The sequence below is a fragment of the Pezoporus flaviventris genome, unplaced genomic scaffold (assembly GCF_033815535.1).
Source record: "Pezoporus flaviventris isolate CSIRO_AGI_PZ_B2104156 unplaced genomic scaffold, CSIRO_AGI_Pfla_v1 ptg000066l, whole genome shotgun sequence".
Taxonomy (NCBI): domain Eukaryota; kingdom Metazoa; phylum Chordata; class Aves; order Psittaciformes; family Psittacidae; genus Pezoporus; species Pezoporus flaviventris.
The window spans coordinates 7,221,516-7,237,495 of NW_026892614.1; the positions used below are offsets into that span (position 1 = coordinate 7,221,516).

The 15,980-nt window shown below is 43.3% G+C and overlaps 1 protein-coding gene across 3 annotated transcripts in view; it reads left to right on the forward strand.

The window, feature by feature from the left end:
* Positions 1 to 6,217, forward strand: part of SMYD3 (SET and MYND domain containing 3) — a 403,674-nt gene extending 397,457 nt beyond the window's left edge. For all 3 annotated transcript variants that reach the window (XM_061471119.1, XM_061471118.1, XM_061471120.1), the window contains one exon: positions 5,623 to 6,217. In XM_061471119.1, coding sequence (XP_061327103.1) covers positions 5,623 to 5,638 — 16 coding nt within the window. In that variant the 3' untranslated portion in view covers positions 5,639 to 6,217. The remainder of the gene's footprint in view (positions 1 to 5,622) is intronic.
* Positions 6,218 to 15,980: the final 9,763 nt, after the last annotated feature.

Sequence of the window (15,980 nt, forward strand, 5' to 3'; positions counted from 1 at the left end):
TCCCCTTTGTTTAATGTCCATACAATATGAAGAGCTAATCTTTTTGGTAAAGAGTTAGAGCAGCTGCTTGGGATAGAAGGGGCTGGGTGTCTGCACTGGAGATAGGGGGAGAAGTGGGTTTTACTCCTGCCTGGATCACCTATAAAGTTAGTATCAGTCATGAGTGTCTACATAACTTACTATTTTGTACTTACTTTTTCAACCCCTGTATCTATTTGGTTTAAACTAATGATTAATTATGCAAGCTGAATAGCTTATAATTTCCACCTGTTGAAATAATAAATTAGTATTTAATATGATGCAGTCTTACTAAGTCTTGATGACTTAAACTTTCATTTCATATATTTAACTTAAATTATGTCCAATTCTGATCATTAAAAAGAAGATGGAAGAATAATCAATTCTATTTTCCATGCATTATTTGGAAGTAAGTCATATGTCTGTCATGTGCAAGGTAATCTGGTCTGCTATTTCCCCCATAATGTGTATAAACATTCAGACTTTCCTTTTTAGCAGGTGGAATGAGACCCCAGTTAGAGGAGCTTCTAGTTTCATTGATACTGCTGCAATATATCAACAAGTTTTCTTTTAATTGCATTTTTAATAGGATACTACATTAAACTAAAGTGGAGTGAATTCCCCTAGAGACATCTGAATACTGCTTATCAGTGAAGGTGGAAGATGTGACAGGGTTTTTTATGATTTTAGTGAAGAAGTTGCCCATTACAAGCCAGATTCCTGCAGTATCATCCTTTGAGTACTGAGCAACTACCTAACACAGAAAACTTTTTTGAAGCTGTGATCTCCTCTTTTGCTGAAAAGGAAGAATAACGTGTGCTGCTCACTATTCTATGCCATACCTCAGTGCATCTCTAACTGTGGTTGAAAGCCATTAGTGGTCCACAAGGACTCTAATGTAAGTGCTCTACAGCTAAGATGCAGAACCATTTATAATTTAATCCTGTTGTGGTTTTGCCTATTTCAGCCTCCCCCTTTCACCCGCATTTGTGAGACAGGGAGAAACTGAACTCCCACTCTCTGGAGCACAGCTGAACAGATGAAAAACTTCCTGTCATCCTGTTTCTCCATACATCTTGTAAGCATAGGACACAACATTTCTTTGGATGAGATAGGAAACTGATTTCCTTCATTGCTGTCTACACTGGAACAAATTAGAGCAAGATATAATTCCCAGTTTGTTGTGAGTAAAGGATGTGATTCCTAATATAATTCAGATAATGTCCTAGAGTCATATGAGAACACAGTTTGGCCCTTTGTGATTAGATGTGTCAACAGAGCATGCCACATGCTCAGAGCAGAAACTCCATTATGTTCTCTGTTTCATTACTCTTCTTAATACACTCTGACACTGAATAGCACCCTGTTGGAACCCTCGTCAGACTAATTTCACTGTGGCATTAAGGAGAAGGATGTGGAAGGTGCAGAGGAATTGAGATCTGAGTGAAATTCACCTCACATATAAATCTCATTTAATCAGGCACAGACCCAGAGCTGCTGGGGATTGACAGCCTCTCTGCATCAGATGCACAGAGGCTGTCTGTTAAACCCAGCAGACCTTCATACATAGCTCTGCAGCTGTAACCCTGTTCTCTGCTCCACCCATCATAAACTGTCACTATCATATCACTGTCATATCATCCTTACTCCTAGTGCCCTTGGGTTTAGCTCTCTGCTCTGCATCCCCAAAGAAGGCTTAAATAATGTGGAGGGCTTTATGTTACCCATTAAAAAGAAATCATGCCCTGAAGTATATTAGGCCCTGCAGAATCTAATGTGACAGGTTTTGAAAATAGAAGTGTTGGAGAGAGGCAACACTCTACTTCTGGAATAAAACCTGAAGGTAGCCATTGGTTTATTGTACAACCAATTTCCAAATTTATATACATCTGTTTATGAAAGATAAAATGGTGGGAGGACAAACAGAATTATAGATCAGGAAAACCTTTGTCAGTGAAAGACTGGAGCTGTCTGACAAACCTAATTTAAATAACCTGGAATAACTGTAAAAAGTGCCAATAACAAAAATTGCAATAAGCTGCCTTGTGAAGAGAAAAGATTCTCAACTGGGAAGCAGCAGTCCTGTGGAGCTCAGGGCAGGTCTGCATCTCTGGAGCTCATGGGAGCCCCTCGCAAGTGTCTGGATTTGTCCTAAGTGCACTCACATAGCATAAACATTTGCTAGGTGTCACATGTTACCTTCGGTGCACCTTCAGTTGCTGTGAGCTCACCTGTTTGGTTGCCAATAACCTGTGTGGAGCTGGACTCGGCTTAGAAGGACAGGCAGGATGCAGTGGGGAAGGCTTGAATTCAAGGAGAAGACTTAATTTCTGAGCATTGCTTCCTCAGAGCAAGCTGATGAGTGCTGCAGTGTGTCTTGCTGCAGTGTGTCTTGCTGTGTTCTGTCCTCTGGGCTGTGGTGGTGATGGCTGCCCAAACCCACCGCTGCCCTTTCCTGAGCAGGGCAGTGGTGCCCAGCCATTGAGGGGTGGCTGTTGGGGACAGGGGATGACAGGCAGGAGGATGTGCACTCGTGTGACACTGGCCAGTTTCCCTGCAGACCCTGCACTTGCTGGCACAGTCGCAGGAGCACCTTTGCCCTCCCACAAGCTGATGGGCATGGCCCTGTCTCAGGAAGGCCTGCAACAGGTACAATATCATCTCCCTTTTTGCTGTAATCTCTGGTTTGGAGGCAAAAGGCACAGAAATTGGGGTAAAATCCCTCCGAGGTTTCAGAGCAACGCTGAAGAAATCCTGTTTCTCTGGGTGTTTGCTTCAAATGCCAAATTGTTTACCAGCTGCGGTTAATAGTAACTGTGATATTTTGTGTTTTCCTATGCCTGCTTTAACAAGTATCCCCGTCAGTCAAGAAAGATGGAAAACCACAGATACTCCCTCTGAAATGCGAGCCTTCATTTCATGCTGTTTTGGTGTGTGGCCATTTGCTTTCTGCTTTCCTTGTGATGGGAGTGGAGCCGTCCTGCATCTGATCACAGTTCCCTGCAGCTGTGGTGATGGGCATTCCCACCCATCCCCATGCAAATCAGGCATAAACGACTGTGCTGCATTTCATTTGCATTCATAGAACAACAGCCGTACCACTAATCTAATGGGTTTTACATTCTTCTGGGAGACAGTATGTGGTTTATGACATTGTGGCCTGTGTTGCTGTCTTGCTATTACTATAGTTTTTCATAGTTAGTTTTGCTCTTTTTTTCTGAGAGGAAGACCACACAGACCATAGGACTGCTCAGCCTCGACTCTGCTGGTTAACTGTGCAGTTTAGGAGAGCAGGGGAGTGTTTAGAGAGCCTGCATGTTCTTGCTTCTGCCCAGTAAAACACTTCCTTGCTTTGGAAGTGAATTATCCCCAGTTTTGCACCAAACTTTGCAAAACCAGCTCCATAACTTGATGCCAGTTTAAATTGGGAATTACAGAAGTCATTGTTATTATAACTTCTGTGCAGCTGGTTTTGACTCCTACTGCAGTGTGTGAGACGTGATTTTCTCCCTGAGGAAACAAAAGGATAAAGACTGAGTGCATTTATCTGCCATCCTGAGAAAAGAAAGGAAATGGAAAGGAAATGTTGCAGGTGACAGATAAGTCAGCAGTAGTAGCATTATCCCCAAATTAGGTGTGATATTAAGGATTTCTTTTCCTTTTACCAGAAGTATATCCATATGGACATCTCTGGCTGTTCATCACGGTGATGCAGGTCCAGGTTCGTCACTAAATGCCTGAACTCTGTCCCATAGGTAGGCTGAAGATCAAGGTCAGCTGCCCCGGGACTCCAACTCACATGTAGCCAGATGCACATCTCTTAGCATACGTCATTCACAATAAATCCATCAGCCTTCTTAGCCAGGCCATGCAGAAAGGCTGTGCACCAAGTGTGTCTGGATCCATGGCCGATTCACCTTGCCACTTTGCTCTAGGGTGATCCTGCTCCTTCCTAGTTAGCATGGGTGCAGCTATGTGTTGCTGCACTGCGACATGCGCAGGATCCCTCCTGTAACTGTCCTGCGCTGCACCATCCAAGGATTCCTACACCATGCAAGTGTTATTCAACTGCTTATTAAAAAAAACCAAACCCTCTTGTACTGCTTAATACCTTACACTCCACTATGTTGAAATGCTTCTATGATCTATTCTTTACAACGTTTCCCCAGTATGTTAAATTAGGAAAAGCAGAACACTAAGAACAATTTAAGTAATCTTTTCAGCAAGTGTAATTATGACAGTTGTAAACGTTTTGCAAAAAAACACGACCAGCTTTGTATTTCTGCTAAAATAGAAATAGACAAAAATTAAGGTTTCCTAATTTTTTAGGCATTTCTAATAGTGATGAAAGCATTTCCATTGTTCTGTTAGTTTAACTGAGTGTTTTATCCTTTAGTAGTAGTGCATTGTGGGAGCTCAGAACATATTTGACTCTTTTTAGAGCTCCATGCACACTCTGATTTGTTTTGACTGCCGTTTCAACTTGTTCTTTCAGTCTTTTGCTGCCTCCCTCTTTTTTTTAAGAATTAGCTAATTTGAAGCAAAATAAACTGTGTTAGATTTTCCATATGCTTGCCAGTCTCTAGAATGTGGAAGCTTTCATTTGTTTGACCAAAGAACATATTTATTTTTTATTTTTGACTTTCCAACTTAAGTAAGGCCCCTGCCTTGACTTTTGGTTCCAAAAAGATCCTTTTTCTGCAGTCCAAAGCTGATTTAGCTGAATTTTGTCAGCTGACTGGACCAGGAACTCCTTGAAACCAATTTGTTATTGATAATTACTCAGTTTGGAATGAGAAAAATCTCTGATGTCTTTTCTCCTACCAGTACACTTCTAGCTCCCTTGGGTTGGTTGTTTTTTTTTCAGAAGTGCCAAATCCATTTCCATCTGGTACTTCTCTTTTTGCAGGAGGAATTTAATAGAAGGAAGAAGCAGAAATGTCATATGAAAAGTGATGATCTAAACACAAACTAGGCAAAGAGCATTTCAGACATATCTGTGGCAGGGAATCAGCAAGCATAAATTGGCCTAGCAATAGAAAATGACAAACACAGAGAAAATAATCTCCAGGAAAAGTAGCAAAGACCCGTTCCCCTGCATGCCTTTTATAGTGTAACTATTAACGTACTCATTTGTTTGATGCCATACATCGTTTCTCCTGATACAGTTAAGGCACTTTATTCCATTGGTTAACCATTAATGCATTTCTATTTACAGGACTTCGAAGCTATTAACATGATGGACTTCTCAGTTATCTTTTAAATAATGTATCAAAACCTTGGGTGCTGTAGTTGACCGATCTTAAAATGGCCTTCGTGCCTCAGTGCAAAATATCTTCCTTTACTATTCCAGACATCCATCTGTGCAACATACTAGTGGGCTTTAACACCTAAGAATAATGTATCAGTACCTCCTTCTTTGTCAGGGACAAATCATTGTGCACTTTGGGGTGCTTCACTCTTATTCCTACTATGCCATGCATTCAAGCCCCCACTGCCAACCACTTGAGGACCAGTACCTATATCCCTACCATCCTGCAAGGATCAACCCCTTTGTATGGTCAGCACAATAACTAATGTGTCCCTTTCTGTTCTCTTCTCAAGGCCTATAATATTATGAAGGTGACCCATGGGACAGATCACAGCCTGATGCAAGCCTTGATGGAGATAAAGGAACAGTGTGAGGCCATCATGAGGATACAGTGAAGATAGCATCTAGTCTGAAAAACAAAATATTCAAGGATAAAGGAAATCAAATGCTTTTTATTGCATTAGAAAGCTTCTTGATGATTTTCCCTTTTTTTCATTATGTCCTACTTGCTTTACAAAAATGTTTAATATTTGTTAGTTTTGCTGTGTGCTTGATGTTTGGATGAATATCAGGAATTTTCAGAGGATTTTTTTTCCTACTAAACAATCTAATTGACAGTACCTAATTATCAATTTACAACAGCTAATTTAACTGAAAATAAATATTGGGGAATGCATAGAGTCATCATCAAAGTTATGAAGTAATGCAATTCCATTGATATCAGCAGTCACTTTTTTATACCAGTTTATGCCTGAAATAAAGGATCTCATGTCAGACACATTATAAGCAGAGAGAATATTTTTTTCTCTTTCCCTTGCCTTTCAGTTTGGTTTCCAAAAGCCTGAACCAGTGCTCTTTGATATTAAAGAAGTTTCTCAGTGTTTTAAATGAGATTTTCTTCCCTCCAAATATGCCAGGGTTCTGCCGCTCTTCTTGCACTTTCAGATGTTATTTTTATAATATATAAATATGACATTATATACTAATTATATATTATAATATATAAAATGGACTCAACAAAAAATTTAATCAAAAGTGTATCTATGTGGAGTTGAAATGGCTTACTCTGTTTTGTCCCCATTTTGACTGCTGCAAGAGTTTCTTACTTCATACCAGTTTTAAAGAGAGATTTGGACCTGTTAGTTCAGTGTTATGCTCTCTAGACCTTTCTAAGCCTGTGGGGTTTGGATTTCACTTCCCCAGATAGTCAAGTTCTAAGACCTACAGATGACCGCTGAATTAGGAGGTCATCCCTGGGGGAGAGAAAGATGTCTTGAAAAGCGTGGGTGCCCCATTTTCCTGTGCTCATCTGTGAGAGAGTTATTCTTGCCGGAGCTGCTGTCTTCCATTTTTAATAGAGACACAAATGTTAACAAAAGCCAAATATTTATGAGGAACATTGAAACCTAAATAATTTAAGGCCTTTGAAAGTATCACTTCAGGTGTGTTACTCCTCTCTAACAATTTATCGCTACTACTCCAGCCATGACTGTTATTTCATTAATCCATCGTTGTTGTAAAGTCAGGCTTTTTTCACACCAGTAACTTGACACCATTAATGATTACAAGATGAGAACACATTTAAAAAGAAAATGAACACTCTGGGCGTAATTTATAGCCATTAGCATGAATGCCAATGCTCAGGAAGATATCGCCTTTCAAGGTGCTTGCATTTGTTCCAGCATATGGAGCATTCACTTGCCCGGCAGTAACATGCAAGCAATAACCTATGAAATGCAGTACATTTCTAGAGTACATAGAATGGCTTGATGCCAGAGGCCAAGTCATATCAGCCACCCAAGAAGTGCAGTAATCCTCACAGAAATTCACTGCTTGGTTGGGTCTTGCTATTATGAAAAGGAAATTATCTGGGGGTAAAGGTCAGGTTTTTGCATTTATTGGGATTTCTGACAAAGTAATGGCATCGCTGATGTGCAAACAGAAAATGTGAGGGGTACCCAGTCTTCAAGAGCTGTTTTCTGGTTTTAAAGAGGCACATGTATATTAGATTTTATGTGCTTTTGCTTAAAGAGTTTGCGTATGTTATCTCACGTTTACATACCCAATACTAAAATCTGCAATGGGAGGAGCTTCAGAATGAAAGGTGATGCATTAGTTTATGCAGCATGTACAGCTTGGCAGCTCTTGTGCATATAGATGAGCTCCTACATCTGTGAATGTATGTATGAAATGCAGTACTGTTTACTGGGGCTTCTGAAACAAGGACACACCAACCCTCCAATTGCACTAGCAGGGAAAAGTGCTTACAGTTACCAGATGTCAGATGAGAAAGACCAAATGACACCAAGCTGAAGGATCTACCTGTGTTAGTATTTTCTCTCCAGCAGTGGTCTATAGCAGATGTTTAAAGAAAATAATACAAGTAAGACAGTTCAACAACTGTCTGAAATGGAGAAAGAGCGTGTTATGTTGGCTGCAGTGTGTCAGGACAGCAAGTGTCCTGCCACGCACACAGGGCTATAGGAAACTGATTCGCAGCCCACTGAACAATGCAAGAAACCAAATTAGCCCCAGATTGGTCTATGGCTCAGGTTTCTGGCTCAGGGTCCTGAGGGTACCGCTGCATTGCCCTGCCCTGGCTGGACTTCTCCTGTGGGCTGGTCTGTGGAGACTCCTTAGTATGGGAGTATAATTCCTTACTTGATATTCATTACTGCTGATGCAAAACGCATTTCTTTCAGCTTGGTCGAGGAAAGACTCAAGTTTTCTGAGCAGTTTCCCTTGGAGGTTCACATGTACTAACACCACCAGCAGGGAGGCTGATGCTGCAGGGGAGGTTGTTGTAGACAGATTTTTCTCGCCCAGTGCTCTTACTCCGGCCTATTTTCTGCAAAAAAATCTGGCAGACTGGCTGGTAACTGCAAAAAGATTTAGTTAAATGTGTCATTTGAAAGTGTGATATCAAGCAAGTGTGCCAGCGAGGAAGGAACGTAAGATAAGCCCTCATTTCAAATCAAGTAATCTTACATTTTCTGCTCAGACTGAAAGTAGGTGGAACTGTCTTCGCACAGACTTCATGTTTTGGTCTTCACAAACAATATCTGTCAAATTTTTCAGGAGGTATCATCTTGCTAAGATAAAGATGCTAGAGTCAGAAAGAGGCAGACTGCAACGTTATCTGTAATGCTGACAGGCTTGCTGCTTGCTTCGAGCAGGCCAGAGACTACTTTGGGTTCACTTCAAGTTTTAGGAATACATTTTGAGTTACTTTTGCTTTGTCACTATCCCTTAAGTTCACCCAGGATCAACAATGTGAGATTGCATTTAGAACTGTGTTACAGTATGTGTTTGGAAGAAAAGCAGTACCAACACACAGGAAGAAAACATGAGGGATTATACAGTTTTGCTCAGAACAATTGTTTTGAGTTGAACAAAACATCTGCATAAAAAATATAACTAAATAAAAATAATTTATTTCCCTAAACTGTGCTGTTTCTTTAAGCATGGTTTAATTCTCTGTATCCATATCCCCCAAGACATGCTACCAGATGTTGGAAGAAAGAACTATCTGAGCAGTGCACTGCATAACAGAGGTGGTAAAAAGTAAAAGAAATACAGTGAGAGAAAAGTGCAGTGAACCAAATTTTTAGAGCTTTGACATCCTTGAGTCCATCAGCCTGTGTGTGCCATCTCTCACACACGGGTTTATGCCAACAGAACCTGCCCACTACTCAAGTATTTTGTCACAGCTGAGGAAAAAGAGGCTATAGATAAGTGACTCAACATGTTCATGCAACAGCAGATCTGTAAACAGCCCTGGAGCAATGCCTGCTATCAGCAGGGTGTGGGTCAGTGCCTTCTCTCACAGAAAAAAAAGTGCTACTGTGAGCAGCAAACTCGGTGTTGCAGAAAGATCCCTCACCAAACAAAATAGAAGCTATAGAAACTACTAATTACAGAAGTACTTGGCCAGCTTAGTTTTTGGTGAAGAATGACAAGCAGCTGGTTGACATGTTAATTTACCAACATTAATCATGTCCCACATGCACGTGTTCAGACCAGTGTCAGAGCCGTAGCTATGTGCAATGTCTCTGTTTCAGTCCTGCCATCTCTAATTGTGGGTTTCATGTGGTGGAATGGCATCATCATGTTTTCTTGTTATAATTGCAGGTTTTGCCTGAGAGTTCCTCCGCAGCTGAGTTGGCACACATGGGCAGAGTGCTTTGAGCTGCTGCTGCCTAAGTTGTGTCTCCTCCACACAGACAAAGCTCTGGTCTCCACCCATGGCACTTCAGCAAAATCTAAGGACAGTCACAAACTCCCAAGCTTTTGGATATTTCAGACCAAAGCCACATTAATCCTTTTTTTCTTCTTCTTTTTCTCTTTCCTTTCAATGTACGTTTCCCATACAAAAGTCCTTTTCTTTAAAATTTCCGATTTACAATGTTAATCAGCCTGAAAATACGTTTGAGATGGCTGTTTTGTAAAATGCTCCCTAGAAGAACATCTAAGTGTGCATCTTATCTGAAAGTCTACTTTTCTTGCCATTTGACATGGTGGTTTCTGTTTGTCCCCACAATAGTAATATGTAAACTATGCCTGTATGGCCCCCCATTAGTATTTCATGGGGAAAGTTCAACGTTTTTGTTTGCACTGCACATGGAGAAATCAATTCTAATTCCATCATTCTTTAGACTTTTTGTAGGTTTTAATAAGGACCTTAGAGATTCCTTCCTGCCCCCCAAAAAGAGTAACTCAGGCTTAGTAATTAGGCTTCATGCAGTCACTGCTCATACAGAGGAACCTAACAAGTTCTTTATAGTACCCAGGAGACCAATTAACCTTCTTTTAAATATATCTCTATGTAGCTACAGAGACAGGCATACACAGAAACACACAAACACACAAGCTTTTCTGTAGTCTCAGATGCTCCAGTTGCTTGTTAACTAAATTCTGATGGGGCTCACAGCAAGAGAGAAGGGCTGAAGCATCCTTCCTGAGTCCTTTTTAACTCCAAAGATGCCTAAATCAGCACAAAGCCCAAACTCTTCTGATTTCCTTGCCTACAGGATAGGAGGAAGGGGATAAGCACACAGCCTCTTCTTTGCTTCAAGTTCCCCTCCATGTCCTGGACTTGGGCAGGCAGCACTTGCTGGTCTCCTTACCTGGAACTAAGACCCTGCTCCTCCATCTCGGTTTCAGCTAAGGGCTAGTGTAATACAGCTGATGAGCCTGGAGAAAAGAACTGTTTTCTTCCTTTGCCTGTCAAATTCAGCAGCTCTGGTTTCTGGTCCCCAGAAGCTCCAAATAGGAAGGTGGCATTTTTACATAGCTCTTGGAGCAGAACTGCACTTTAAATCACAGGTGATTCCTCTTGACAATTCCACTTGACTTTCAGAGCAGGAGCCAGGAGACGGTAATAGAGAAGGTGTCTGATGAGAAAATTAGCAAAGCTGTACTTTTCCCCTCCCTCAGGCCCGGTGCTCTGCTCTGTGTTGTACTTGCCTCTTTACTTCTAATGAAGTTCCTTTTAATGAAGCCTTTTTAGTGTTGCCTTCCTGTTGTATTAGGTGCCAGGTGTGGTGCTGAGCATCCCATAATGAAACAGGTAGAGAAGATGTCTGACGCTCCTTGTGCTGTTTCTTGCCGAGCTGGGGACCCCAAAGTGATGTGTTGCAAAATCACAGAGCTGCCATCCATCCCTCCCACTGGCAGCAGCATGTGCAGGAGCCACAGTGAAGGACGGAAAGGCTCTTGCAGTGTTTGGAGAGTCACAGGCATCACATTGCTGCAGGGAGGAACTGGTCTCCATACCTAGCATTATGGAGACCAATACAGGTGAGGGACAGCCAGTGGTCTGTACTGGAGCAGCAGTGTTGATGAGGACTGCACAAAAGGGAGCAGTCACTGCTGGGGGTTTGCTTCTGCTTCTCCTGGGCAGCCCTGCTTTCCTGTTTGGATGCAAGGGCCCCTGTTGTATCTCAGTCTCCTTTTCAAAGTCACATCACAGTCTGGAGAGAACAGCTTCAATGAGGTACTGCCAGTGTCTGGATTTCTATTCTCTTCAGTGTCATTGTCTTGTACCCAGCTTATACCCTGTATAGGACTGTGATCAAAATACCATTACTGCAGAGTGATGTTTGCCTGTAATGCTAACAGGAGTACTGAATAAGGGCAGTGCTCTACCCCAAGCTGGGAAGTTAATTTCTGAACACACCAGTACATAATGGTATGTCAGTGTAATGAGGAAATTCAAAGACTTTTTTTTTCACCCTTACCAAATGTTTCCTCTGGGGAGCTGGAATTGTTACATAATTTGTGAAAAACAGACAAAAATCTGATTTTGTATTTTCTGCAAAGGTCAGAGGAAAGCTGACCCCAGATCTGGGATACTTTATGGCTGGCAGACAGGAAGATGGGCATTGTCCAAGTTCATTTCATCACAGCCCCAAAGTTCTTCATGCAATTCATGAATATGACTGTGATACACCCAAGCCACAAAGTTATTCATTTTGCTATTCATATCTAAAGCCTTGGCAAAATGTGTCCTTCCAGGCTCGTGGTGAAGATCATCAACTACCAACATCATCTCTGCTATAGAACAGCCCTTCAAGATCTGGCATGCCTTGTGGCACCAGTGTCCCTGGAGCTGTAGGCTCTGTGGCTTTCTGATCCCTAACCCTAATATGAATCATAGAATGGTTTGGGTTTGAAGGGACCTTAAATATCATCTATTTCCAACCCCCCTGCTATGGACAAGGACGCCTTCTACTAGACCAGGTTGTTCAAAGCCCTGTACAAACTGGTCTCGAACACTGCCGGGAATGGAGCATCGACATCCACTGTGCAACCTGTTCCAGTGTCTCACCACCCTCACAGTAAAGAATTCCTTACTAATGGCTAATTGAAATTTCCCTTCCTTCAGTTTAAAGCCATTCCTCCTTGTCCTGTCACTACCTGCCTTTGTAAAAAGTCCCTCTCCAGATTTCTTGTAGGTCCCCGTTAGTACTGGAAAACTGTTTCAAGGTCTTCCCAGCGCCTTCTCTTCCTCAGGCTGAACAAGCCCAACTCTCTCAGACTGTCTTCATAGGAGAGGTGCTCCAGCCCTCTGATAGTCTTTGTGGCCCTCCTCTGAACTCACTCCAAAAAGTCCATGTCTCTCTTGTGCTGGGGGCACCAGGGCTGAACACAGGACTGCAGCTGGGGTCTCATGAAGGCAGAGTAGAGAGGGAGACTCTCCTCCCTTGACCTGCTGGCCATGCTCCTTTTGATGAAGCCCAGGATATGCTTGGCTTTCTGGGCTGTGAGTACACACTGGGTGATGTTGAGTTTCTCATCAATAAATACCCGCAGGTCCTTCTTGTCAGGGCTGCTCTCAACCCAGTCTCCACCCAGCCTGTTGTTTGTGTTTGGGAATGCTCCAACTTGCAGGACTTTGTACTTGGTCTTGTTGAGCTTCATGAAGTTGGCCTCATGCGAGGTTCATGTCTCACCTCTCAAGTGTGTCAAGGTCCCTCTGGATGGCATTCCTTCCCTCCAGTGTATCAACTGAGCCACACAGCCTGGTGTCATTGGCAAATTTGCTAAGCGTGCACTCAATCCCACTGTCCATGACACTGACAAAGGTGTTACACGGGATAGGTTCCAGTATCAACCCTTGAGGAACTCTACTCATCACTTGGACATTGAGCCTCTGACTACATCTCTCTGAGTGTGAGATCTCCACTCAGGAGGTCTCCACATGGGCACATCTTCTGCAGGCAGGTCTGCTGCCTGTCACGGCCCAGGAGGAAGGTCTGGACTCTTCCCACAGCCCAAGGTCTACACTGCAGCCTCTCCCTGGTGCTGTCCCATCTGAGAGAAGGCATCAACCACCTCTGAGGTGGACGGTGCAGTCCCCGCAGGTGGAGCCGCAGCCTTTGCTCTCTGATGAGTGCCCACTATTCTGCTGGAGGGTCAGGTCGGAGAATGCCCTTGGCCTGTGCAGATGCTTGGTGCAAGCCCTCACCTAACAGGAGATACCTCCATGCCCTCCTGCAAGAACTAATGTGCTACCACCCACCCAGCTTGCCATACTCCCAAGGTATACTCCTGAGTGGGCCCAGGGCAGAAGCGCCATCACTCCTGGTCCCAAGCACATAACATGCATCAATCTCATTCAGTCTGCTGGCACACAGCAGAGCTCAGCACACTCCTGGGATTCCCTGCCTCTGAAAACACCTTGTACACAGCAGTATCCCAAGAGACACTGCTCTGCTCAGGATCCTGCATTCCTCTGCAGGTGTTCCCTTACAAAAGTTGAATGACAGTATCCAATATGAAGGTGAAAATGACAGCAACAACACTGTATGTGGCCAAGGTGAATAAGGTGTGGAAGCAGTAATGTTGGTGCTGTGCCAAGCCCCCCTTGGCATGCCTTTTGCAGCCCCAGTGTCCCTGGAGATGCAGGCTTTGTGGATCTCTAAACCCTAACCATAATTTAAGTGGCATCATATTGGTGAGGCACACATCCCCAGCACCATGGCTGACTCAGATGAGAAAGGTGTGGAAGGACTAATGTTGGTGCTGTGCCGTGTTCTCCTTGACATACCTTTTACAGCTCTGGTGTCTCTGGAGCTGTAGTCTTTATAGATCTCTGAAACCTAACTCTGACACTAACCCTAATGTAAGCAGCATCTTTGAGATGAGGCCTTAGTCACCAGCACTATTGGCTGGCCCAGATGAGAAAGGTATGGAAAAAGTAATGTTGGTGCAGTGCCGTGTTCTCCTTGACATGTCTTTTGCACCTCCAGTGACCCTGGAGCTGAAGGCTTTGCAGATCTCTGAACTCTAACCCTACACCTGATCTGAAAGGGGTCATGGAGATGACACCTACAACCCCACATCCATGGCTGGCCAGATGAGAAAGTTGTGGAAGCAGTAATGTGCATCCAGTGCTGTGTTCCCCTTGTCATGCCTTTTGCAGCCCCATTTCAGTGTCTCTGAAATGGTAGTGTGTGGAACTCTGAACCATAATGCTAATCCTAAACCTAAAGTAAGCAACATCATGGAGATGAGGCCTGTGTCCCCACACCATTGGCTGCCCCAGATGAGAAAAAGTATGGAAAGAGTAAAATAGGTGCAGTGCCATGTTTTCCTTGATATGCCTTTTGAATCCATATTGTCCATGAAGCTGAAGGCTCTGTGGATTTCTGAACCCTAACCCTACCCCTAATCTGAATGGGGTTATGTAGATGAGGCCTATGGCCCCACGTCCATGGCTGGCACAGATGAAAACGGTGTGGAAGGAACAATGTTGGTGCTGTGCCGAGCATCCCTTGGCATGCCTGTTATAGCCCCCTTGTTCCTTGGATTTCGCTTCTTGGGCCTGCTTATTTTGTGCAAGCATATGGAAAGTGATCAATTAGCAGGACATAAAAGCAGGACAGTAATTATTTAGAGGGGTTGTAAATAAGTTTTTGATAGAATGAGTCACAAGGGCCAAAGTGATATTACTGGGTGGAAAAACCAGTCCCAAACAAATATTTTCACTTAGAAAGTATTTCGGTGTTCCAGTACTCCCACACTAATTGCATCCCCAACAGAGATTTCAGGTGTGAAGCTAGGTGCTAGGTTTATTTATTTAGGGGCTTATTTACTATGCACATGTTGTTTGCTCCTATGGTTGACCCACTCTGCAGACCATTTCATGTCACTGCAATGCTAATTGTCAAGCCAAGGTTGGTGGTCCCAATGTTTTGGCCTTGGCAGCAGAAAGGAGTCTGGTGGGTGTGAAATCTGCAACACTGAGGCTTAGAGGCTGTTCAGAAGCTTTCCTGTTGATTTCACAGCATCTTAATGGCTTTACAAATAACCTTCAGAAATGATCTTTGAGCTTCTGGAAACTCAGAGCAGGCGTGAGTCCCGCTACACCAGCTCCTAGGAGCAGCATGAGCAGCAGTCACCAGCTGCTGAGTGAGGAGCTGGACTGTTATCTTTCTCATTAGTCACATCATTTCCATGCCTTCCATTGTTCTTCCATTAGAAATTAGGAGAAAATTATGTTTACAAGTTGGCTCCTGTGGTGCTGCTTGCTAGGTATCTCAAGGTTTCCATCAAATATGGTTTAGGAGCAGGCAGCTCACCCTGTGAATCTTCCCACATCTGTCATGACTGTCTTAGTAGTTGTGTCCCTGGGCATCCAGCTAAAACACAGAGATGGGAGCAAGCTGGGCCACTATGCATGGACAGGCACTCAAATACAAGGCAGGTAAAAAGCACTGCTACTCCTTCAGCTCTGCTGGACACTCTTGTTTCAAGCAAGCTCCAAGGGGCAGTTTGCTGAATGGCACAGAGAATCCAACCATACCAGCACTGAAGAGTCTGCAGAGCACAGACAGCGAGTGGGGTGGCTTGTGTTCTCCCTCACCTCCTGCTTTATTTATACAATGAGCAATTAATCTTTTGGCAAACTAGATATAGAAAGATGTCAAGTTTTCTCCCATCTCCCTGGTTTCTTGCCATTCAGAGAATGAATGAAGTTGAGGACAGATGAGACAGGAACAAGCACAGTCCCTGCACCTTTTCAAGTCAGTAACAAAGATCTACTGGAGGTGTGAGACTTCCTTCCCAGGAAGCCCTGAGTCCTGCATACCATACCCATGTGTCTGGCTGCACTTGGCTCTCTAGGAGATAGAAATGGAAATATGAA